At 36.1% G+C, this 27,957-nt stretch overlaps 1 protein-coding gene across 1 annotated transcript; it reads right to left on the bottom strand.

Annotated features, from left to right (window-relative positions):
- Positions 1-47: 47 nt before the first annotated feature.
- On the bottom strand, positions 48-27,651 carry LOC118764668 (cilia- and flagella-associated protein 251-like). The gene is made up of 3 exons (XM_036505669.1): positions 26,155-27,651; positions 666-707; positions 48-68 (listed from the first exon to the last, which is right to left on the bottom strand). The coding sequence occupies exons 1-3, from the start codon at positions 26,902-26,904 to the stop codon at positions 48-50; spliced, it is 813 nt and encodes a 270-aa protein (XP_036361562.1). The 5' UTR covers positions 26,905-27,651.
- Positions 27,652-27,957: the final 306 nt, after the last annotated feature.

Raw genomic sequence — 27,957 nt, 5'->3', positions numbered from 1 at the left:
CTATAAGTTTGATAAGGAATGAATGTTGTTGTCCAGAGTAGTGGTAATCAGTTCTCTATCCCAGACGTCTGGTATAGAGATAGTTAGTGAAACTTTCACTGTTAGTTGTAACTGCAGCCACTCCCTTATTTTTATAATCATGGAGGCTTGTATTTAGGTCTTAAAACATGTAACTTCTGTAGCAAGAGTGTAGAAGAATATTAAGCTGTTACATTGAATAGGTTGTGAATCATAGACAATCCTATTTTACTCAAACTAACCCTTTTGATACAAATCCATCTGAGATTGCCTTTGGTTCCATCATATGGATTTACTGTTTTTAAGTGATCCAAATTAAAACTTTTCATTTAAATTCCATTTAGATTTATGCTTCAAACACTTTATAAAAATGACAAGATTATTTTATTCAATTCTTTGTTATTTTCATAATTAATTGGAACAAAGGCAATATATTTTAGCAGAAATTTGATAACAAAAGGATTTTAAAAATTATATCATATGACTAATTGAGGTGTACTAAATGTGCTGAAGTGTTCAAAACAGAGGGAGAAAGCTTGTGTGAAAGGCAGCAATAGAATTTGAACATGTAACAGATTAAAGCTTGTGTTCAAAGACTATATTGACTAATGCTACATATACTTCACTACTACACTCAAGTTACTTACCCCTGTTTCAATTTCAGAAAATTTAGGATCAATATTAGATTCCTGAAAGCAAAAAAAGCATGATACAAGACTGTTTAGGATTTCATGCCAAAATTACCGTATTATATCGACCAACTTTAAGAAGTATTTTGAATGTAAGGTTTCAAGGAATTATCACATTGATTCTTTCAAGTTGATATAAAAAAAAATTCAGCAATATAAAGTTCATCCTTATCAAATTCTACTAGAAATGGTTAAAGCCAAGTGTTATTTGTAATATTATACTATTCTGTTCTTTATTAAATATATTCAAGCCAATCATTGGAAATTGATACTGGGATTACCGGATGCTACTTTAGCATACAGTATACTGCAGTATCCATAGTCCACACTGTATCCATTGTCATTTGAAGCACTGAGAAATTTGATAAGATGTCATTTTAAGAAACTACTCAAATTTAAATGATGCTATAAGACAGATGTAGATACAATCACCTCTGGGAATTAAACCACACGTCTGCCATATACTGGAAAACCACAATGACACTATGTGTGAGCAAGTGTGCATGCAGACACGCAAACACGCATATGTGTGTAATATGTGTGCGTGTGCGCGTGCGTGTGTGTGTGTGTGTGTGTGTGTGCGCGCGCACATGTTTATGCATACATTTTTATGTAGACCACACACATACAGAAATGCAACTATAATCACATTCATTCAGATAAAACAATACATACATGTAACAACCACAGGCAAAGATTACAGTTGTCATATGTTTGAATAAGAATAAATTTTTAACAGCTTAATTCTGTAAGTTGATCCGATTTATGGATAAACACTCTGAAAATATTCTAAATTATTTAAGTTAAAATTGGACCAAAAAAGGAGAGTTTATAAAGTTGTTATGAATTTTATTATTAGCCACAGCCTGGCATCTTGGGCAAGAGTCTTCTATTATAGCATCACACCAACCAAAGCCTTTTTATTGGATTTGGTAGATGGAATCTGAAAGAAGCTCATCCTAGGTTCTCAGAGTGAAACCAAGTAGATAAAAATTGCACAGAAACCAATCAGATGGATTGTATCAGTAGGTACAATCCATCTGATTGGCCTTGACATATGCTGTATCACCTTAATTGTGTTTGAGGATTATTGAGGGGACACATGACTGTGGAATACTCAGTCATTTACATGCTAATTCAATGAGTAAGAGGTTTAGTTGATTAAACAACTGAATACTGACCATTAAATCTAATGGAGATTCATTTAAATATTGGCTTATAAAAGTGGCTCTCTATTTATTTGGAGCTGTGTACTTCCATTCAGGAAAAACCACAGGTATTTATTAATCAGGAATAACAGACTAAGTTGTATGCATTAGCAATTTAGAACATACTATGCATGACTTAGCAAAATGGCAATGTTTGCCTTCATAAAGGTGTAGAGCAATATCAAGTCCTCACCAAACAGGCTTTTCAGGTAAAAGTCATGAAATAATTTCAGCATGATTAGTCTATCATAACTTGGTTCAGTACAGTGATAAATGAACACAACATGCAAAGGCATTCACTTTGTGGCAGTAGAGAAGGAAACTGCAATTTGGGTTAAGTTGGAGTTATTCTGTTAAAAGCTTTCATATTAAAGTGCAAATGGTGCAGGCATTTGACGGTATTAATGTATATCATTAACTGAAAACCAACGGAGTGCTCTACACATAATTAGACTATAATATATACATACAGACACACACACACATACACATATCATCATCATCATCATCATCATCGTCATTGTTTAACATCCGCTTTTCATGCTAGCATGGGTTGGACGATTTGACTGAGGTCTGGCAAACCAGATGGCTGCACCAGGCTCCAATCTGATCTGGCAGAGTTTCTACAGCTGGATGCCCTTCCTAACGCCAACCACTCTGAGTGTGTTGTGGGTGCTTTTATGTGCCACCGGCACAAGGCTGTGGTAGGCATGTGTGTCTGTAGATGGCATGCCACATCATGCTTTGGATGTGTGCAGGATCATCAATGCATCAGAGGATGGAGCTAATAGTAATGGACAAGAGGATGAAGCTGGCAGCAACATGCCAGGGACTGAGGCCAGTCCTGAAGTCCCACGGCAGTTGCAGAGGGAGCGATGCCCTTCTCACTGGTTGGCTGATTACAAGACAAGTTAAAGTGTGTGGTCAGGGTTGAGGAGAGGGTGTGGGGAGGTTAGTTGAATGATCTTCAGATCAGGGATGGCATCTGGTGTTATGAGCCAGGCTGTGTTGTAGGGAAGGATCAGAAGTGAGGGAGTATGCATGTCTTGTCGGAAGTGGGGCCTGTGGGTCCCACCAGAAAGGCTGTGGTAGGCATGTGGGGTTGGCGAGGCAGAGCAGTCAGTTGGAAGTGGACAACGTATGAGAGCAGACCTGTTCGATGGTACGGCAGCAGACAGAGCACGTGGACGTTGTGAGCGACCCCTTCCACATAGATAGACGGTACAGTGGCAGATGTTATGAGTGACCCTTCCAGATGGACAGGTAAGACTAGCATATTTCTCTCTCTGCTTCTTTCTTTTCCTCCTTCACATCACAACTGCCTCTCTCTCTCTCTCTATATATATATATATATTATATATATATATATATATATATAATATATATATATATATATATATATATATATATATATATATGCATATATTTGTGTGTGTGTGTGTGTATGGTAGTTGTCTACACCTTATGTTTCTGTCTACCAAATTCACCCACAAGGCATTGGTCAGCCCAAGGCTGCAGAAGAAGAAACTGGCCTAAGTTACTGTGCAATGGAACTGAACTTAAAACCACATGATTGCAAAGCAAGCTTCTTTATCACACAGCTAAAATACTGTTGTGAGTCAAAAATAATCTTTAATCAATGGAAATTCAACTCAAAATGAGAAGAAAAAAAAATGAACATAAACAACAATTTTTGTGAAGAAGAGCAAGGGAAATAACTCAAAAAAATTAAATTGACTGAAAATTAAATGGTGATACGTGTTCTTCTGTAGTATGGTTTTATACCAATGTCTAAGTGTTTGGATACAGCAATTTTTAGTGGAATTTTGGTGGCATGTACCGGTAGTAAATTTTTTTTAATGCATGCAGAGTTAAAAATCCAACCATTCATCTAGTTGCTTGCTTATATGTTTAATTTTGCTCAAAATTTGTATTGCTTTGTTTCTTGTCAGAAACAGAGAGAATATGATCAGAGGTTCCTAGTCCTTACACATGTACTGTAACACATAGAGCCAAGGCTTGCATAAGCCTGATGAATGCATGTTTCATTTGTAAGCAATGACTACTGTAACAAAAAGACAAACATGGTTTGTTGCATACAGTAAGTATCCAGACAGATGTGGTACCTGCCAGCTACACAGATGTTGTCCTAGTGTCTTCTCATTAGTGATGGAGTGATTTAGATCAGCCTTGGCCAGTGTTACTAAGTGCATTGGCAGAGTGGTGTGTTCTGTAATTACATCTTTACTAAACATAATACTAAACAGAATAGGAGTTTTCGAAAAGACCCTGTTTATAACAAAATAATTAAACTGCATTTTCAAATACATACATAATACATGCATGCATGCATGCATACATGCATACATACATGCATGCATGCATACATACATACATACATACATACATACATACATACATACATACATACATACATACATACATACATACATACATACATACATACATACATACATACAACACTTGTAAAATATTTTAGAAGCATTGTAAAAAATGTATAAAAATGAATTCTTAAAAGGAGTGTTGGTTGAAATACTGAAAATTAAAAACCAGTTCCAAAATACACTGCATTGGCTAAAATTGATTGTGTGTGTGTGTGTGTGTGTGTGTGTGTGTGTGTGTGTGTGTGTGCATGCATGTGTGCACATGTACATGCATGCAACTAAAATCTTAATATTATGTTATTGTCAAAATTAAACCAAAAAATGTTTTTATATTGAGTGTGAATTATGAGAAAACTCAAGAACAAAGAACTCTATACAGCTTCTCAACTACTAGAAACAGCAACTAAATCTTCCTCAGATCACCTCCACCCATAAAAGTCAAAAAGAAGGACACATTGGATTATGTAGTCCTGGGTGCATTGTTTGCATAAAAGAGAAGTTAAACATCTTTAATTGTAGGCCTGCTGGACCAGGACTGATCAGGGCCTTAAAACAGCAACAGCTGTCCTTGACTAACATTTGATACCAACCCACCTGAGACCACTGCTAGCTCTATGTAACAAGTTCCTATTTTAAATTGATGTACATGTTAATTGATAATTACAAAGTTAGTTTACTAAATTCTTCATTATTTTTAAAATCAATTGAAAAAAAACAATGCATTTGAACAGAAATATATTAAGAAAAGAGTTAAATGTTTACGCAACAGTTTTACATGATGTAGTATATCAAATTGTATGCTGGAAAATACACAAGGTATTTTAAGTCATATTATAGACTTGAATCGTTGTAAGGTGATGAAGTTCAAATGCTGATAACATGGTCAAATGTTGAAGTATTTACTCAAGTCATTGTGTTTGTTACTTGACTCTTCTTGTCTTAGTTTGTCAAGCAGAGAATATGTAGTGCTTCTTCCCTATAGTTAGTAATCAAAAAGCAATCCAGCAAAGAAATATTTCTTATGATTAATTATTAAAATTTCCAAATCACCTCTTCATGTTATCATAAAAAAAAAATGGGTGTGAAATAATTGTTGATCAAAATATACATCTTAATGTAGTATTGAAACTAAGTTTCATGTTGGCTGGTTTGACTTCCTACTCTACATCTTTTTATATAGAATCTTTATTTCTATAAGTATTATAAATACAGAAAACAATATCTAAAGAAATTCATTCCTCTAGAGTTGATATTTATATAAGACTGAAAGCCCTCACTGTTTCTCAATTCTTTCATAAACATTATTTTAAATGTGTAAATAGTCATCTATGACCCTACTGACTATCACAATATTATCTAATGCTTAGTTATTGCTATATCTATACAGCTTTAATTTTATGTTTATAAAATACATTTGGTGGTCATCCGTACTTTAAGCCTTTAGTTACCATAATTCTGTTGAAATACACTGCCTTTGTTTTAATTATTTTTGGAAGTAATGAAAAATTTAATAAAATAAGCAAAGAAGCTAGTTAGAAAATCTCTATGAGAAATGAAAGTAATAACTATACTGTGAAGTAATGGTTATCACCACAGTAATATGGCTGATCCATAGGACTTAACATTACTACCATTCTAACATCAGGAGGAGCCTCCTCCAGCTGGTCATTGAAGCAATCTGCACCTGATATATATTGCAAGCAGGGGAGTGAACCCCTACCATTTTCCAGCAGATGATAAGATCACCAGACCATACGGTGTCATCTGCTGAGAGATGGTAGGGGTTTGCTCCCTTGCTCACAATATCTATCAGGTGCAGATTGCATCAATAACTAGCTAGGGAAGGTACTTTCTGAGGTTAAAAACAATAGTAACGTTGAGTCCAATGGAACAGTCATAATGATGTGGTGGTAAACATTACTTCTTATTGAAATAAGAAGTAAAAATATTATTAATCTTGGATTTGGAACATAAATCAACACAAAGTTTTGATGAAAGGTTTAAATTTAAATCTGTTTAAAATAGGAAATTTATATCATAAAACTAAGGTTGATCTCAAGTGAGTTGGTATCATAAGGCTTCTTCTTCCACGGCTTCATCACTCCTGGAGGAGGAACCTCTCCTTGGGTTCCTTGCACTGCTGTCTGATTTTGGCCAGTCATAGCCATGTAAGTGCCAGGTAGTGGGTGAGATCATCATACCATCTTGTCTTTAGGTGACCTCTTCATCTTGTCCAATACCTTGGTGTTCATTCGATCACCTTAATTGTCCATCTGTAGTCCTTCAATTGCACAATGTGGCCAGCTCATTTATATTTGTTCCTCTGGTAGTTCCTTATGATATCATTGACACTTGTGTGCTGTAAAATCTAGGAATTGGTTTTCTTGTTCCGCAGTGTGATGCCAAGCAAGATTTGTTCAATTTTCTGTTGGGCTACTACAAGGGCATTCATGATCGTAGTGTTGAGAGCCATGTTTCACAACCATAAATCATCACTGGCAGGATCTACTCATTAAGGATCTTTCTTTTAATTTTAATAGAAGCCTTGGAACTTCTGATAAGGTTTTCCACCTTCCCAAAGGATTAAAACAATAGAGTCAACTGCTATTTACAGTATTATTCCTCATGTCAATTTACCTTTTTGATACCAAACTGCTTCATCTTACCCTTGATTCTATGGTACAAACATTTTAACTTATGTTCCAAACATCAGCTTAACCCTTTCATTACTGCATTTATTTTGAGATGCTCTGTATTTCTTTCAATTACTTTAAATATAACAAAAAAATTTAGTAAAATAATTTGGTTATCATTAAGCTAGTGTTAGGAACATAAATTGTAACTAAGGTTTGGTGGAAGATTTTAATTCAAAACTTATGAAAACAAGACATTTGTATTCAGAGCCAGAGCCAGTTTCAGCTGGGTTGGTAATGAAAGGATTAATAATGACAAAGTTATTTTACTAAACTCATCACTATTGTCAAAATTAATTAATATAAAAGTATTTCAACAAAAATATGGAAACAAAAAGTTTAACTCTTTGCTTTTCTAATCCACATTCAGAAAAGTTTTCAGGAAAAAAAACTGTCAGTCAATCATGATATGAATAACTAAATTTCTAGATTGTTTTTATTTGAAGAGTTTTCTATAAGTGTTGATGATGATGATTATTGTCTCAAAGTAAGTTTTATGCTGGAAAATTGACTAAACTAATGATATTTTCTATGTGGTGAAGGTTTTGTTGTAGACAAAAGAGTACTGAACTGAAGAACCATTAATTAACATGAAACAATATAGTATTTTGCTAATGAAAGCAATAATAAATGAAACCAGTCAAGAGGGAGCCATATGCAGTTAATCAACTTACTAAAAATAGCAATCAAATTCCTTCAAATGACGTCAAACCATTTTACCAAAAAAAAAATGGAAGGAAAATAAAAAAAAAAACAGAAAAGAACATAGTGAATAACGTAATTAATCTCTAAAAAAGAGAGAGGTTGCCTTTTTGCAATGGAACACACTATTGTATACTTCAGTAGATTAGAACAGACATCTGTAGAAAGAGAAAGACTATAGAGTTTGCTGGGAATAGAACTGCTCTCTTTCTTTATCTTTTCTCTCTTCTTATCTCTTTGAGACATATTACTTAAGAGAAATATTGAGAACAAATCAAATTGAAATTCACACAAGAAGCTAAAGAATCAGAGCCTATCTCACCATTAGTAAAGAGACAGGATAAAGAAAGATATATAATAGTAAAAATTGAGTCTTTATTTAATATGAGACTAATAATTTAGTGAAAATAATGTCAACTGTTTGTCATGAAATACATGAAATAATGTCTTTACATTACTGTCAAGACTTGATATGGAAACAACACTTAACCCTTTGAGCCCTGACCTCCTGAACCTTATTTGACCATGCACTCTACCAGTAGAGCAGTGCAACAGTGTTACAAGTTCAAAGGGTTAATTTTAAGATTTCCTAAAAGTAGAACTGCACTGATTAAGTAAGCCTGGTGTTTGATGTTGGTTGGCTGCTTGGGTAAATAGCTGTGAATATATATCACAATATGGAGACTGCTACATGGACTAATAAAGACTAGTAGATATTGATTTCAAATTTTGGCACAAGGCCAGCAATTTGGGGGAGGGCATAAGTCAATTACCTTGACCCAAGTGTTCAACTGGTACTTATTTACCCCAAAAAGGATGAAAGGCAACGTCAACCTCGGCTGAATTTGGACCAAGATCATAAAGACAGATGAAATGCCACTAAGTCTGGCAACAAATCTGCCAGCTTACCAACTTAAGACTTGTAAATATTGACTGCTAAATAGACAAGCAAGGATACAGAAGTCATTACATTTTAAGTTAACAGATTAAGCTTAATGTGTAGTTTAGCGGTTTAAAATGCCATAGTTAAAAATCATATCATAAGAGAGGAATGGCTGGCAAGACGATAACTTGGTGAAAGTACACATCTTCAATGTAAAATTGATGACTTCATTGGTTGTGTATGATTCTGAATGTGGGTCTTGTCTTTATTCACTTCTGAAGAAATCCATTTTGCCAATATTTTGTGTCTGTTAACATTAGCTTAAAATTTTGGCACAAGACCAACAAGTTAGAGGAAGGGGAGAAGTCAGTTACATTGACCCTGAAAGAACAAAAGGTGGTGTAAACCACAGTGCAATTTGAACTCAGAACATAAATCTGGATGAAATGCCAGTAAGCATTTTGCCCAGCATGCTAACAATTCTGCCAGCTCACCGCCTTTTTGTCTTTTAATATTGATTTAAATGAATATGTCAGGATATCACCTTGGTGTAAAATTTGACATTAAAACAGAATGGTTGCTTAATAACTCTGTTCGTAACTTTAAAAAAACCCAGTTGAATCAGTTTCTAAACAACTTGGAGTTAGAGATAAAAATTTGAAGGAGCAGTAATTGAATTTATCATTGAAATTAATGTTTTCTCGGAAATATAAACACATCTATAGTGCCATCATAACAGTATTAAAGGTCCCTGGACAAGGCAATGCACTGGGGCCTGTATATTGCTATAACTTGATGTCAATAACTAAATGATATATTTAGTTGGCATCAAGACACAGCAAACACAAATTGGCACTGGGCACCTAGTTTCTTGCCCTTCCCCAAGCATTTTTAGGGGAGGGAGTAAGTTGATTACATTGATCCCAGTATTTCACTGGTACTTAATTTATCAACCCTGAAAGGATGAAAGGCAAAGTCGACCCTGGGGAAGAGGTAAGTCAATTACACTGACCCCAATGCTCAACTGGTACTTAATCTATCAACCCTGAAAGGATGAAAGGTAAAGTTGTCCAGCAGAATTTGAACTCAGAACATAAAGATGGACAAGATGCTTGCATGCTAGCAATTCTGCCAGCTCGCTGCTTTTAATAATAATAATCCTTCCTACTAAATGTATAAAGCCTGAAATTTGATAGGAGGGGAGTAGTTGATTATATCAACCTCAGCGTTTTACTGGTACTTAATTTATTGACCCCCAAAAGGATGAAAAGCAAAGTCAAACTCAGTAAAATCTGAACTCAGAAAGTAAACATGGACAAAATGGCCGTAAGCATTTTGGCCAGCACACTAACAATTCTGCCAGCTTACTGCCTTATGAACACTTTAACATAAATATGTAATGGGATCAGGGGCAATTTGAGGCTAGAAATGGGTTTGGCAGATCAGTAAGAGGAGATGAGGTGCATATTAGTATAAAAAAATATTAACAATATATGTTCCTTATGCTATTAATATGTCAAAAATAAGTTCCAGGAAGTGATATGAATTAGGTCGTTGAATTGGTGGCTCAAAATACAGGAGTTCAGAACATCTCAGATTGAGGTAAAAGACATGGCATAATTTGATCCTTCAGTTGACCTAGATTGAAATATATCCAGTATACACTTCCTAACTTAGTATTTAGTATTAAATATAACAAATATAATATCATCATCATTATTATCATTTTAATGTTCACTTTTCTATGTTTGCCTGGGTCAGAGAGAATTTGCTGAGGTAGATTTTCTATGGCTGGATGCCCTTGCTGTTGCCAACCTTCCATTATTTAAAAAGTAATATTTCACCATGGCCAAACATGTTTTCACAGAATATTGGAAACAAATGACACTGCTTATATGACAGTGACAATCATTTTACAACTTTGATGCAATGTGAGGATAAGGAGGCACACACGCACACACATGACAGGCTTCTTTCAGTTTCTGTCTGCCAAATCCATTCATAAGACTTCGGTCTTCGAAGTTATAGCAGAAGGTACTTGTCCAAGGTGCCATACAGTGAGACTGAACCCAGAACTGCGTGGTTGGGAAGTAAACTTCTTACCACACATCCACACCTACGCCTGCTAATAATAAGCCATGAAAATAATAAAATATACAGATTACATAAACCAGTTTTTACACTGTAAAAAGAAAATGAAAAATTATTTGAGGAATTCAAACATTCTCTCTTGTTCATTCACACACACACAAACACACACATACACACGCACGCACGTATGCATGCACACATGCACATATATATAATCAACAGATTACTCATGATTAAATTTTAGTGTGAAACTCAAGCAAATATGAAAGCAGAAAAGAATGATACAGTTTACCATGTGACTGTCAACTGACTATTGTTTCAGTTTATTTTTGTTTCCCCTGAAACTATAGCAAGCACAAGGCTTTTTTTTTACTACTTTTGTTAAATATACGTAGGCTATCTAAACAGCTGCTTATTTAGCTGTCAAATGCTAATATATTCACCTTATAATTATACGATACAATCTGTCATAAAGAGATTATAATATATAATTCTTAATCTTATTATTAATAATTTTTTTTTAGGGAGACATTTGTTGTTTAGTAGGGTTTGGTTTTAAATGGAAAATTAGTAGTTCAGGATAATATTTATCTGGAGAGAATAAAATCGTGGAAATGACTGAAACATCTGCACAGAATGTGTTACTATGTCTAGTTCTGGTTTCAAATCTCATTGAGATTGACAGTATATGATCAGAGAGAAAATGAGGATATACCTTTCTTTAAATATAAAGGATTTTAGTATGATTAAAAGTAGAGGAGTGTTAAATAAATAAGGACTTCTAATTTGGTAAAAAGTAATATAGTTCAAATAGTGGAAAAAAAAAGAAAATTCTGTTATAGATACAGGCATTGCTGTCTGGTTAAGAAATTTGTTTCCCAACTACATGGTTTTGGGTTCAGTGCTACAGTGTGGCTTGGGCAATCCCTTTTACAGTAACCTCATGCTACAAGTGGGTTTGAGGCATGGAAACTGAAAGAAGCCGATTGTGTGTACATGTGTGTGTGTATTTCACTCCATAATGGCTACTGAGGAGCACAGGGTTACATAATCAGACTATTACCTAATACTCTGTTGAACCCCTAGTGTGAAACCAATTGGTAAGACTGGCCGTAATGGATATATAATATTGTACGCTTCGATTAATATATCTATATGCATATATATATATATATATATATATATATAAAGGCCAAATAGAGGGGAAAGCAATGGACTTGAGGAGGTAAAGGAGTATGTTGTTTACTTAGGGCACACAATGAATATGCACTAAGATATGGATGCTGAAATCTCAAAGAGAATAAAGGCAGGGTGGAAAGTGTTTACCTCAATAAAGGATGTATTCAAAACAAAGACAAACATCACCATGACGCCAGATGCTTCAATGCCACCATCCTACCTGTGCTCTGGTATGCAAGTGAGACATGAGCTACTACAAAGAAGATGGAACATCAATTGGCTACAACACAAAGAGCCATGGAATGATCCATGCTAGGTTTATCACTACACAACGACATTCAAAATGAGATAATTTGAGAACAGAGCAGAGTGAATGACATGATCACAGAATACCAAAAGTACAAGTTCCACAGGGCTGGACATGTTGCAAGGCTCACATTGATAACAGGTGGAACCACACATTTGCCAAGTGGTATCCAAGAGATCGGAAAAGGCCACTTGGAAAGCTTCCCTGACAATGAGAAAACAATTTAGTTGAGTGTTTTGGGTCGAGATGGAAAAGAATGATGCAATCAAGACAGAATTGGAACCGCATTGTGACCAGTAGTGTACAATAGCATCTGATGGCTTTGTCAATACTGTGATATATGTGTGTGCATGTGAGAGAGAATGTTAGTCTCTCCTTATCTTGACATCACATAATGGCTATAAATAAATGAGTCACCATCATACACATGGCATCCTACATTTCCAATCTTAAATGATGATGATATACATGCACACATACACACACATATATATATATTATATTTGTGCATAAGTGAATGGTTTATATTGTGTGTGTATATAAATAGGTGAGTATTATTATAATAAATGCAAACAAATCTAGACTTGTACAACTACATATGTGTGAAAGAGAGAGAGAGAGATTAACAAAGTGAGAGAATGTATGTGTTTTAATATGCACACTTTAGTAAAAACCTATGTGTATATATATATATATATATATATATATATATATATATGCATATATGTATGCACACCTTAGAGCAAAATTGGCAGATTTCATAAGATGATTTGCTGAAGGCTACAGACAAAACCTGTTGCTGATACAAGGTCACAGCCAAATGCAACGTGATGTGGTGGTGGAACAATACTGTAGACAGTGTTAGGCTTGGAAAGAATTGAAGAGAAGGAGCAGCAGACAATAATATCAAGTAACTGAAAAAGAGAAACTAAACATCAAGTATATATATAATAAAGTTTTGGGTAAGGATTCCTTCTTGAGTTATGTTAGTTAGTTAGTTAAGTTAATTTTTTGGCTCAAAAAGCAAAAAGCAAGGCCATGTAGGGGGACATGGAGTTATGTACAGGGTGGTGTTCATGTAAAGAGTTCAGGCCACTTGTGGTCAAGGGAGACTTTGAACAAAGCGGTCGTTGGCATCTTCACTATCTCGTCCGGCAGCTTATTCCACGGATTCGCAACCCAGACAGAGAAAGCCCCTCTCCTTCAATTGAGATGAAATCTTGCAGATAGAGCTTTTCAGAGTGGCCCCGCAGCCGACGCTCTGGAGCAGGAGTGAAGAACAGCTCTTTTGAGAGGTTACACTTTCCGCTTATGATGTTGTGAGCAAGAATGAGATCACCACGGCGTTGTCGTTTTTCTAGAGAATAAAGGTCAAGTGTCTTCAGCCTTTCTTCATAAGACAAATGCCTGAGACCAAGAACCATGCGGGTAGCCAGCTTCTGGACTCTTTCGAGATGCTGTATGTCTTTGAGGAGATAAGGAGAAGAGGCTTGAATCCCGTACTCCAATATGGGTCTCACCAGTGTGACATATGTTGATTCATAAGAGCTGGTTTCCTGGTTTCAGGGCATATATATTTCCCACCTGGGCAGGACATCTGTCCATCTCAGGATTACACATTCTTACCAGCTGAGTGAACTGGAGTAACATGAAATAAAGTGTCTTGCTCAAGAACACAATGCATTGCCTGGTCCAGGAAATGAAACCACAATCTTACAACCATGAGACCAACACCCTAACCACTAAGCCACACACCTCCACCATTATATATATATATATATGTATATGTATATATATATATATATATATATATATATATATATATATATATAGCAAAATGGGGAAGCAGAAAAGGAGTTTGTGACATGAAAATTAGAAGCATGATGTACGTCCACATTGCTAGATAGTGAACTATACTTTTTATCTTTTATTTGTTTCAGTCATTAGACTGTGGCCATGCTGGGGCATCACCTTGAGTTTTAAGTGAATGAATCAACCCACACACTTATTCTTTTTAAGCCTGGTAATTATTCTATCGATCTCTTTTCCCAAACTCCCAAATCACAGAGATGTAAACACACCAACACTGGTGGAGGACAAACACAGACACAAAGATAAACACACACATGTATATATATATATATATATATATATATATATGCATACATACATACATATATACATACATACGTACATACATACATATATACATACATACGTACATACATACATACGTACATACATACATACGTACGTACGTACATACATACATACATATATATATATATATATATATATATGACTGGCTACTTTCAGTTTCTGTCTACTAAATCCTCTCACAAGGCTTTGAACAGCCTGAGACTACAGTAGAAGATACTTGCCCAAGGTGCCATGCAGTGGGATTGAACTCTGAACTATGTGGTTGGGAAGCAAACTTCTTAGCACACAGCCATGCCTGTGCACACTAGAGAAAATTTAGAGGTTGTTAGGGAGAAATGTGTACAAGATGATAGTGACACACGTGCACTTACTGATGTTGATAAGAAAATTTTACTATAGTAAGCTGCCAAATGTGGAGAATGCATGGGAAGAGAGACCAGCCATCCAAACTGATAACAGTATGGTAGGTGGCACAATGAGAGGAAACAGAAGCAAGGAGAGTAGCTGAACAACTAGGAGAGTCACTAAGATACTTAGAATATCTAGCAAAGTATGGTACAAGAGAGTCACTTGAATAATGAATCAAGTAATACAGGAAGGTATATGGGTTGGTGGTTAGAACATCAGGCTCACAATCATAAAGTAGTGAGCTCGAATCCAGGACCGGGCTGTGTGTTATGTTCTTGAGCAAGACACTTTATTTCATGCTACTCCAGTTCACTCAGCAGTAGAAATGACTTGTGACATCACTGGTGCCAAGCTATATTGGCCTTTGCCTTTCCCTCAGATAACATTGGTGGGATGGAGAGGGAAGGCTGGTATGCTTTGGCAACTGCTGGTCTTCCATAAACAACCTTGCCCATATTTGTACCTTGGAGGGGAACTTTCTAGGTGCAATTCCATGGTTATTCATGACTAAATGGGGTCTTTACCCTTTTAATACAGGAAGGTACCTTAATCTATACTGGCACTGTGGTACCACTGCAAACTGCTACAAGGGGAAAGGAAATGCACTAGAGAGAGGTAATTACAGAAGCGTTAAACTGCTAGACCGGGTTATGAAGGTTACACAAAGTGCTGTTGCAAAATGACACTTTATGTAACCATCAAAGCCTGAATGAGATGTAGTTCAACTATATCTCAAGAAAAGGCACCACTGATGCCATATTCCTAATTAAATAATCGCAAGAGAAGTACATAACTAGGAGTAAACCCCTACATCTAGCACCCATCAATCTGGAAAGGCCTTTGATTGAGTCCCTGGCGCTGTTATCTAGTTGTCACTAAGGAAGTTAGGAGTAGAGGAATGGCCTGTGAGGTCTGTACAAACCATGTACAGAGGTTCAGTCAGCAAGATGAGAGGCAGAGGTATCTTGAGTGATGAATTCAGTGTGCAGGTAGGGATTCATCAATGCTCAGATTTCAGTCTGCTTTTGTTTATCATAGTTTACAAGTGATAGGAATTTGAGAGTGGTTGCCATTGGGGATTTCTGTATACTGATGACTTTATTACAGAATCTGAAGAAAACTTGAAACAAAAATTCAAGGCTTGGAAGTAAAGCCTGGAATGAAAGGTTTAAAAGTAAACTTAATGTAGACTAAAGTTTTAGGAATGACCCTTATAGCATCAAGGAAATGGCTGTGTTCCATTTGTAGAAAAGGAGTCAGTAGACATTCCATAAGATGGACCCAGAAAGCAACAGACAGAAAAGATGTAGTGGGGTCATAGAAAGGCTAACAGAGATTGTAGGTTACATAAGCAACAGGTACATTGGGGAAATAAGTACTAAGGGTGCTCAAGAGATAAATTCTTTCAGATACCCAGATAACTATCTCGAAGTAATTGACAGCAGTGAGGTATGTGTTTCAAAAGCATAGTAGCCAGAATTCAAACAGGCTGGAATAAGTTCAAGGAGCCATTACCTCTACATTTACAACATCAATGATCATGTGCTCCACTTACATTTTATGCTGCCAAACACAAGAGTGCTCAGGGCAGCAACAGCAAATTAATAGCATCAACAAAATCTGCAAGCTAAAGCTGCTAGGAATGAAGCTCACAGAAAACTTGAGACTAACAGTGGAAACTGACACATGCTGTGTGTTAACATATGACATTATTGACCGAGGTTACCGTGGTCTTTTCCGTAGGCTTTTCTTTCCATGGATAAATCTTATCTGCTTCCCCCTTTACACTTTACATCGTGACATTTCTGTGATACACGACCCCTATTGATCGTTTTTTTTTCTTTTTTTTCTTCCTTTTTACAATCCCTTTTGATTGAAAACCTACCCCACTTTTTTTATCTCCCCAAAAAGAAAAGCTCTACTTTGTAATTTGTCCCATCTGTGTCCAGCCCTGTGTGGCCAATAAAGAAACATATCTATAGATAATGGGAAACAACTGATAAACAACAGATTTGCCTTCAACAGAATGCTGCCAGACAGGCTCTACATAGACCCCAAGAAACTCTTGAACAGTGCTAGGCAAAGCAGAAAACAAAGTGTAAGATAAAATAGAGGATAGATCATGGGCATGACTATACATCTAAAACAATAGTTTCAATTGCTATCATGTTCAAAATTTGTGACATGTGCTTTACCAAGAAATAGAAACAAGACAAATGAAATATGTCATTATAATGAAAAGATTCATCTAAAGATCCTTGCTGATCCACTAGAGCCATGGCAATAGCTTCATAAAGCTGATACTGGGAAATCATGCACATTTTGAAGAACATCAAAATATATAACTCAATTTTCCAAATGACTTTCTTTGCAGCCAACATCATCAAAAGAAGAGAATTACCAAATGTCAGAGCAGGAGTTCTCAAGGGCATCCAGCTGTAGAAACACTGCCAGATCAGACTGGAGCCTGGTGCAGCCTCCTGGCTTCCCAGATCCCGGTCGAACTGTCCAACCCATGCTAGCATGGAAAACGGACATTAAACGATGATGATGATGATGGATCCCTTTGATTATTATTTTATTCTGGTGGACCCCCATAACCATCCAATGTTCAAAAACTAGTTTTATAGAAACTTCTTTCAAAATTCCTATTTTGTTTTACACACATTAGCTTGTGTAGGTTGAACTATGTAAAATGTTAGAGAGAGAAACCTAATTATTCTCAGGAGCCCTTAAAATACTATTGTGGATCCCCAATTTACTATTCTATTGCATGTACCTCCAAAAATCGTATATGGACCTCAGGGACCATATGATTCCCAGTTGAGAACCACTGTGTTAGAGTATAAGAACAATTTTACCAAGAGATTGGTTCACTTCTGCCCCTTCCCAAAGAACAGCCTTGATTTCTGCAGCTGTACTTTCTTGATGACTTGAGGTGAGGGGCTCACAATAGAAACACCATCTCCTCAGATACAAGGTTTGACTTGATTCTTAAACTTCAAAATATGGTCCATGCAAAGAACACCTAAGTTAGGAGTTTCAAGTATGCTTTAGAGCATAGCTTCCCAAAGTGGGTAATATTGCCCAGCGCTGGTGGGCAATCGGTGAATTTCTAGAAAATGATGGGCGATGTGAACATTTTGTGGGTGACGAAGAATTTTTAGAAATTAATTCTGCATTTACTTATATCTAGGCATGCCTAGAATAAGGATGCACTTTTATCGATTTGACTACTCGCATAAGATGTCTCTTGTATTAAATAAGCAGGCTTGTTTATCAATTGAATAGTTTTCTCACACAGTCATTGAGATGGTTGTCATATGTGCTAAAAATAGCAGCCTTAAATCACACTCCACCACAATTTTTTTTTTTTTTTGGCATAATCGTATGATGTCCCGCATGTAGAAGTGTGGTGGCAGTCAAAAGGAAACTGTTGTTTTACACTTTGTTGAACTGTTTCATATAATCGTACCGCTTCATTGATGGCTGCAAGCTGCGACATCTTTTTCTTTGTAATATATTCACAAAATTAAATGATTTGAATAAGTAATAAGTTATTGCAAGGAAACAGAAAAACTCTTGTTGATTGTAAATCATTTGACTACCTTCATTTCAAAATAGATGCTGTATAAAACTAACATTTCAAAATGTCAACTCCATCAATTTCCACAACTCGATTCTTTGAAAGATTAATTGGTTGATGAGGATTTAACTACCTATCACAACTATTCACAATCATTGCACAATGACATGTTGGAGTGATTTCAAGATGTTATTACGCTGAATATTCCAAACTGGTATAGCAATCTGTTTGAGGTCGATGCAGTCGATTACGTCAGGATTTTTTACACAGGTGGGTGATCGATGGATCATTCTTTGGCCAATAGTTGGGCAATATTGCAATTTGGCATAAAAAGTTTGAGTAACACTGCCTTAGAGTCTGCATCCACTTTGGAGTTTCAAGTTGTCATTGATAAACACAAGAGACTATCTGAAGAGTAAGCATGTCATTTCAGTGCACCTGAATGCAATGAGGTTGCTCTCATCATGCTGTCATCTGAAGTACTAAAACAGCACTATCAAGACCTTATGTGGGACACATAAAGCCAATGATGCATTACAATATAATAATTTCAAACAAAATAAAACTATTTTAACTTTCACTGAATCCTGAATGTTTACTTAATATGTTATTTACACAATGAAACAGTCCTTTCTACTATAGGCACAAGGCCTGAGATTGTGGGAGGAAGACAGTCGATTATATCGACTCCAGTGCTTGACCCCAAAAGGCAAAATCAACCTTGGTGGAATTTGAACTCAGAACATAGAGATTGATGAAATGCCGCTAACCATTTTGTCTGGCGCATGCTATACACAATTAAATAATGAAATATACTATTCATATTAAGCATGGATCTGTAGGTCAATGCATTCATTAAACATTGGAGATATTCATATATATATGTTTATATGATTGTGTATATATATATATATATATATAAAGGCCATTGTGAAGCTTGTTACCTAACCAAAGATCAAGCTCAGTAGAGGGTTGCACATGTATTCCAGATTTCAGTGTAGTACAATGTGGGGTATCACCCTCAGAATAGGCTAGTGTGTGGAATATGAGCTTAGTAATACAAATAACAATAATTAAGCAGAAAACAGATATGATATTTAATGCTTTATAGAACATGAAGCATTGAATACAATGCCTGCTTTCTGCTTGATCTCACACACACACATACACATACACACACACACACACACACACACAGAGGATGTTCAGGCTGAATTTGATGATTTTCCTTTTTATGTCTCTTTTTTAGAAACAGCTTCATATATTGGTGAACAATCAATGGCATTGGAGAGCATAAAGATTAAATTTGTAGTTGAGAAAAAGTTAGCTAACATGGGGGACTAGAAGCCATCTGAATACTGGAAAAGAGTTACTTGAAGTGTAATGATTCACACCAGGTATCAAAATGCGGACATCATGACTACTACCCAGTGCTCTGAGCAGATTACAAAGTCACTCACCAGCAGGAAGGGATACAGCAGGCGTTCTAACTGTGTTCATGCACCAGATCTCATCCCCACATTTTTTAACAGGGCCTTAGGCTCAATTAAGATGGTTATGTGAAGCTCCTGGAGACTGTGGTTAAATCCTGGCTGGAAAGGGTTGCTATTGGGAGGCCATATGTATAGCAGTAGGATTTGGCTCTTTGCCACACCTCCAGAAAGAGTGAGAAGTGTTGTTGGAGAATTTCTACAACTTCACCCGCTCTAATTTCTGGCCTTTGAAATTCCTGATTACTATGTGTGAAGTACAGTTGAGAAAGACACCAACTGCTCTGCCTGCAACAACAAGAAAGCACAGCTGCAGAAATCAAGAGGAATGCATGTGCCAGGACCAGGAGCCATTTTGAGGCTGTGGTGGAAGCTGAGGGTGGCTACTTTAAGTAAACTCTAACTGCCCAGCCACAATCTAGTTGACCTTTTGAAATACTTTTATTCTTGGATGGGATGTTATGTTCTCTTTTCCTTTCTTGCAAACTCAAATTTAGTCCAAACAAATATTATCATACTCTTTACTCTTTTACTTGTTTCAGTTATTTGACTGTGGCCATGCTGGAGCACCGCCTTTTTTAGTCGAGCAAATCGACCCCAGGATTTATTCTTTGTAAGCCTAGTACTTAGTCTATTGGTCCTTTTTGCCAAACCGCTAAGTTACAGGGGTGTAAACACACCAGCATCGGTTGTCAAACGATGTTGGGGGAATAAACACAGACACACAAACACATACACACACATACATATATATACATATATACGATGGGTTTCTTTCAGTTTCCGTCTACCAAATCCACTCAAAAGGCTTTGGTCGGTCCAAGGCTATAGTAGAAGACACTTGCCCAAGGTGCCATGCAGTGGGACTGAACCCGGAACCATGTGGTCCGTAAGCAAGCTACTTACCACACAGCCACTCCTACACCTAAAACAAGTTAGAGGTTGACTATGAAACAGATATTTGGCTGTAGAAAATCCTCCTCAATACATTCTCTCTGACTCGTGAAATCCTGGAAAAGTGGGCGCTAAAATGTTGCTGCTGTTGATAATATGTACACACACACACAAACACAATTATTATCATCATTTAATGTCAGCTTGCATGGCACTTTAGCTAATTCTGCTATAGCTCCAGGTTGACCAAAGCCTTGTGAGTGGATTTGGAAGAGAGAAACTAAAACAAGCCTATCATGCAAGTGTGTATGTGTACATGTGCAAAATTTTGTATGTATATTAGTATTTTTCAAGTGTAGACATCATATGATATAACAGTTGTAAACAAAACATTACCATCATATAAGTGTGTGTATGTAAAAGGGGGGTATGTGAATGTGTGTGTATGTGTTTGTGTATCCATGTGCATGGGCATGCACAATGGAAGTGAAATGGTTCATCTTTGTTTGCTTAGTGTTTGGGTTTATTTTTTGATTTGGTTGAATCTTGTTTTTTTGTTGGTCAGTTATTTTTAGCGTTTTGACAGAAAAAAGTCATTCTAAAATTGTTTTTAAATGTAAGCATGCTCAAACAAGTCGAATGCTTACACAGAGCAGGTTTTACAGCCACATCATCCAAACTGACCAGGTGAAACCACGCTTAGCTGCTAGTATTATATATATATATACATATAGGCGCAGGAGTGGCTGTGTGGTAAGTAGCTTGCTTATCAACCACATGGTTCTGGGTTCAGTCCCACTGCATGGCACCTTGGGAAAGTGTCTTCTACTATAGCCTCGGGCCGACCAAAGCCTTGTGAGTGGATTTGGTAGACGGAAACTGAAAGAAGCTCGTTGTATATATGTGTGTATATATATATATAACACAGACACACAAACATATACACATACACATACATACATACACACACACATGTATGTATGTATGTATGTATGTATGTATGTATGTATGTATGTATGTATATGTGTGTGTATATGTTTGTGTGTCTGTGTTTGTCCCCCCAGCATCGCTTTACAACCTATGCTGGTGTGTTTACATCCCCATAACTTAGCGTTTTGGCAAAAGAGACTGATAGAATAAGTACTAGGCTTACAAAGAATAAGTCCTGAAGTCGATTTGCTCGACTGAAAAAGGCGGTGCTCCAGCATGGCCACAGTCAAATGACTGAAACAAGTAAAAGAGTATATATATTATATATATTATATATAGAAAATGAGAATATCCAGTTTACATGTGTTTGTTTCTCCAGCTTTATCACACATTTCAAATCACATATACAGTGAGTTGACTTGGGATTCCTAAATGACAATGTAACCTTTATAAGATTAAGGTATCCTTGGCCTGATGAGTAGCTAGCTGAGCAACCACTGAGTTATTATTACATCAAGGTTCAGTTAACTAGGAAACATATGTAGCTTGGATTTTACCTATTCCACTCCTTCATTTTGGATTTTTATTTGTATTCATAGCAACTCTAGTTGCTAACTGTGAGCTATAAAGAAATTTTCAGTTTATCAAATTTCCTTGTGACTTCAACATGGTAAAAGTGTGTAATCTTTGACACCAATAAATTGTTATTGTTCCTGAATGTACACAGTCCACTCTTTGTTTCCTTTACCTACTATAGATTGCCTGAAGCTTACAAACTTCCTACACTTGGATTTTACCCTTATATATCAATAAATAATATATCTATGTGTATTATATTATATCGTGTATATATATATATATATATATATATATATATATATATATATATATATATATATATATATCCCTCTCTCGCTTTCGGAGAGGCACTGTGCAGCTATACACACACGTACACACACGGCAGTAACTTCCACCTACCGAATTCAATCACAAAGCTCCGGTCGGCTCGGGGCTATAGTGGAAGACACCTACCCAAAGTGCCACGCAGTGGGACTGAACCCGAAACCATGTAGCTAGGAAGCAAGCTCCCTAACCACCATATGACATGGAAAGACTGCACACTGCATGTAGATGAAACTGTAATTGTTGACTTGGGAACAACACGACACAAGATTGGTTTAATTGAAATCAATGAAAGAATTGTCAACTAAGCAATATATGCAATTTGCTAACTCCATTCTTTGATAATCTTTTATTATATACATGTACATACATTCATATACATATATACATACATGCATGCATATATATGTATGTATGTGTGTGTGTGCGCATGAGTATGTATATTCGCACATGGTTTCGGGTTCAGTCCCACTGCGTGGCATTTTGGGTAGGTGTCTTCCACTATAGCCCCGAGCCGACCGGAGCTTTGTGATTGAATTCGGTAGGTGGAGGTACTGCCGTGTGTGTATGTGTGCGTATAGCTGCTCAGTGCCTCTCCGAAAGAGAGAGAGGGAATACCTTTTACTTGTTTCAGTTATTAGTCTGCAGCCATGCTGGGGCTCTGCTTGAAGAATTTTTAGTTGAATGAATGTACCCCAGTACTTATATCTTTCTAAGCCTAATACTTATTCTTTTGGTCTCTTTTGCTGAACATATATATGTTTGTGCATGTATTTGTAAGTCGTCTAAGAATCCATAAGTCAGGGAAAAAAGGCAATCATATATCTCTCAGTAGAGTGGATATATTAATTGAAGTGTTCAGTATTATATATCCATTCTGGCCGTTCTTGCCAATCAGTTTCGTGCTAGGGATTCAACAAAGTGTTAGGTTACAGTCCAACTACATAACCCTGCACCCATCAGAGGTAGCCGTTATGGAATGAAATACAGTGACTACTCTCTATTGTTGGAGGTGAATAGACACATGCAGTTTGTGGTTGTATAAAGGGGTAGGACTCTTAACTCAATCCCCTGCTTGATTGATTCATTCTCTTTTCCATGGCAACCACAAACCGGATGTGTCTATTCACCTCAAACAATAGAAAGCAGTTGCTATATTTCATTCCATAATGCTACCTCTGATGAGTATAGGGTTACATAATCAGACTGTTATCTAACACTCCGTTGAATCCCTAGAGCAAAAGCAATTGGTAAGATCTGCCATAATGGATATATCATATGGTACACTTTGATTAATATATATATATATATATATATATAATTGTGGCACTCCGTCAGTTGCGACAACAAGCTTTCCAGTTGATCCGATCAATGGAACAGCTTGCTCGTGAAATTAACATGCAAGTGGCTGAGCACTCCACAGAACGTGTACCCTTAATGTAGTTTTCAGGGAGACTCAGCGTGACACAGAATGTGACAAGGCTGGCCCCTTGAAATACAGGTGCAACAGAAACAGGAAGAAAGAATGAGAGAAAGTTGTGGTGAAAAAATGCAGCAGGGTTCTCCACCACCCCCTGCTGGAGCCTTGTGGAGCATTATGTGTTCTCACTAAACACTCACAACGCCTGGTCTGAGGATCGAAACCGCGATCCTATGACCGCGAGTCCGCTGCCCTAACCACTGGGCCATACATACATGCAGATGTATATTTATGTATGTATGTATGTATGTATATATGAATTTTTTTTTTCAGAATGAGATAAAAACCATGGCTGTGAAGATTTTAGAACATTTATAAATGGATGGTCTTACAGCTGTTTCCAGGATATTTATTATATCCCTTCATCAGAGACGGTGTGATAGAATGGTTAAGCAATAGTTAATTTAGATAAGATATGAAATAGAGAGTGAAGTGGAGGAATGAAAATAGATGTGAGATATGCAGGGATATTGCATTTGTAGATCCATTATTAGGCAGAATGGTATACATATAAGATTTCAATACCTTGTGAGCAACTTAGTTTAATGCTCAGGAAGTGAGAAAGTGTCTTATATTTCGAGCCTACGCTCTTCTTCAGAAATGAACACAGAAATAAACATAGAGAGAAAATAAAAGTGGCTAGCAATCAATCATTGTGAATGCCGGACATACATATATATATATATATATATATATATATATACATACATACACATATATATAATATACATACATATATAGATACATACATATATAGATACATACATATATATATATATATATATATATATATATATATATATATACATACATACACATATATATAATATACATACATATATATATGCATACGTACATGCATGTAACATATGTACATACATATACATATATACATACGTTACATATATATATACACACTCACACACACACACACACAGATATATATATATATATATATATACATTTATAGATATGCTTGGATACATAGACATATGGATGCAAACACACACACACACACATACATAAAAACATATACATTAAGAAATACTTGAATACATATAAAGATACACAGAAGTCACCTGAATGTTTAGCTATGTATATGCATATATATGTGTGTATGTACATATGTATGTGTACATGTGTGTCTGTCTGTTGGATCATCTCAAATAAGCTGTTTGGATAGACTTACGACTTGATGCCTTCCAGCCATGAACAACCTGCCTTATTGCATATCTGTTTTCGAGAAGGTAGGATAAAATATTTGAAGGATTGTAGCTGTTATTTTAAGCAATTACATTTTATATATGCCTGACTTACAAATTCACAGAAAAACCAAAGGAAATCCCAGATATTTGGGAAATCCCACACATGTAGGAAATACCAAAGCTTGCCAACTCTATAGATGTATGTAGTGTATCATGTAACATAATAGACATAAAGAAATAAAATAAACTGGAAAAGATACCTATATATCAATTTAATGAATATACAAATGTTCAATGTCTATGTTGTCAATTTAGCCCTTGGTTAGTTATGACCTAGAAGAATTATGATGAAAGGCATTCCAGATACGATCATGTTTTCACTCTTTCTTTCTCTTTTGCCGGTCAAATACATTGTTATTTAAAATTAAATTAACCAACATATTCATTTTGGTATGATTTTTAGGAAGATTTTGTTGTTATTTCTAGCAGGCCAGATGCCTACATATCAAAGTTTTTGTATCTTTTAATGTTTCTCATATATACATGTTATTGATATTAAATATGTTCTTATGTTTCCCTTACATGTGCGTTTTAAAGTTGTTACAGATGTTTTAAAGTTGTTACAGATCCTAAATAAAAGGATGCAAATTGAGGGGAATTTGGTTGTTATTTCAAGTAGGACATTTGACTACATATCTAAGTTATTGTATTGTTTAGTGTCTCTCTCATACATGTTATTGATATCAAATATGTTCTCGTTTCCCTTACATGTGTGTTAAAGAGTTGTTACGGACATTGAATATGCCATCCTTTTTTGTAATAGGACACAAATTGAAGGAAATTTGGTTGTTATTACTAGCAGGTCTATGAACCACATACTTAAGCATTTTTTTTTCTAGCTTGTTACTGCAGTAAGGACTTACCTCCATCTCTTTTATAGATGTTATTGGTTTTTCCAGTCGTGGAGCATCTTCAAGTGTAACAAAATCAACAGTGGCAGGTTGGCCCAGTGGTGACTGCTCTGCGGCTAGTTGAGAGCTGATGTCTTTATCTTTGGTCTTTGCTTCTACTGAATCCTCTGACAGATGTCTGTCTTCTGTCACTTGCTCACCACTCAGATTATCCCTCCCTTCCTCATTCGCCTCTGCTACTGTCACTTCTTCCATTTTCTCACCTTTCCCACTCTCCTCAATTTTCTTCTCATTTCTCTCCTCTTCCTTCTCCTCCTTGCCCTCTGTTTCTTTCTCCACCTCGTCCTCTTTTTCTTTCTTTTCCTCCTCACCTGCCTCCACACATTTTACCTCTGATGAGTCAATGGCTACTGCAGTATTTGAAGATAGATCATCAACTGATTGTACTTTTGTAATTTCACCACTGGCTTCAGTCTCACATGGAGACTGGTTCCCACTCTTCTTATATTCAGCACTTTGACCAATATCACCATCTTTGGCCAGTTCGCTTTTATTGATGTCACTCTCATCTATTTTTTCCTCATTTCCCTGGCCTTTTTGTTTTAAATTCTCTTCTTCCTTTTCGTTCTTTCTAGAAACACCAATATTTTCAGGATCAACTCCACTTTCGAGATTCGTTGAACAGATAACTGAAGGGTCCACTTCTGAAAGGCTGTCCATTGACTTGTTTATATCAAGACTATCTTGCTCCATACTCTCCATTATGGAAAACAAACACAAAACTTGCCAGTATTATCCGAAAGGATACGGCACGTTCACAAGGATCTTTTTTTTTTATCAGAAAATCAGAAAATAACGCAAAATATTAATTAATAAAATAAACTTATCTTTCTGCTCTTAAATGCTTGGAAATATTCAGGAATAATTTTTTCTTCCGATTTTATAGGAATTTGTCTTTGTCACTTGAAAGTTGACGTCTTTAATTAATGAGTATTAATTCCAGGTAATAATGCATTTTAGAACATTAATTACAAGACTTTCATAACAGATTGATTTAAAGCTATGTGAACGAGTTAGAAGAAATATAGTTTTAACAGTAACTATTGTGAAGAGAGACCAGTAGGAAGGAACATAAAATTACACTGAAAATGTCCTGGTCCTGGTAAATTCCTTCTTATCATTTGATAAAATCTGTCAGCATCTTAGTATTTTGTCAGCCTACCTGTCAACAATTCTCACCTGCCACTGTCCTTTGCTAATATTCTACTTTTCTAATGTTCTCTCTTTCAGAAACATTATCATAATAAAAACTCATACAGATACACAGATATATAGAAGTGTTGCATACACACATGGTAAAAACGCATGCTCAAATACACATATATTTACATATAATGTTATTACCTCTTCATCATTGTCCCACCTTGCTAATTACCTGATTAACATATTTGCATAGATTCTGTATACTTTACATTCAACCACTCAACTTCTCAGTATCTCTCTCTCTCCCTCTCTCTCCCCCTTTCTCTCCTCCTTTCTCTCTCCTCTCTCTCTCTCTTTCTCTCTCTCCTACTCTTTTGTATGTCACCTTTCTTTGGAGCCTCCCCCTCCCCCACCTTTCTATGTCTATCATCCATCTTTTGCCATTGCCCTCCTCTCTATGGTTCCTTTTTACTTTTGTCTCATTCTTTCAATTAGTATTTTTTCTACAACACTCTTACTCTTTCTCTTTCTGCCTCTATATATATTCATGTGTGTGTGTGTGTGTGCTCGCATGTACACTCACACGCACGCACACAAACCCACACACACACA

The sequence above is a fragment of the Octopus sinensis genome, linkage group LG9 (genome assembly GCF_006345805.1).
Source record: "Octopus sinensis linkage group LG9, ASM634580v1, whole genome shotgun sequence".
Lineage (NCBI taxonomy): Eukaryota > Metazoa > Mollusca > Cephalopoda > Octopoda > Octopodidae > Octopus > Octopus sinensis.
The sequence above is the reverse complement of the archived record's forward strand: the minus strand, read 5'-3'. Positions and strand labels throughout refer to the sequence as shown.

Excerpts from the sequence above, each read along its gene's own strand:
- LOC118764668 (XM_036505669.1), bottom strand. The coding sequence starts at position 26,904 with ATGGAGAGTATGGAGCAAGATAGTCTTGATATAAACAAGTCAATGGAC. Across the intron at positions 708-26,154 it reads CATCTATAAAAGAGATGGAG|GAATCTAATATTGATCCTAA; the intron begins GTAAGTCCTTAC and ends TTTTGCTTTCAG. Across the intron at positions 69-665 it reads TTTCTGAAATTGAAACAGGG|ACGTCTGGGATAGAGAACTG; the intron begins GTAAGTAACTTG and ends TCTCTATACCAG.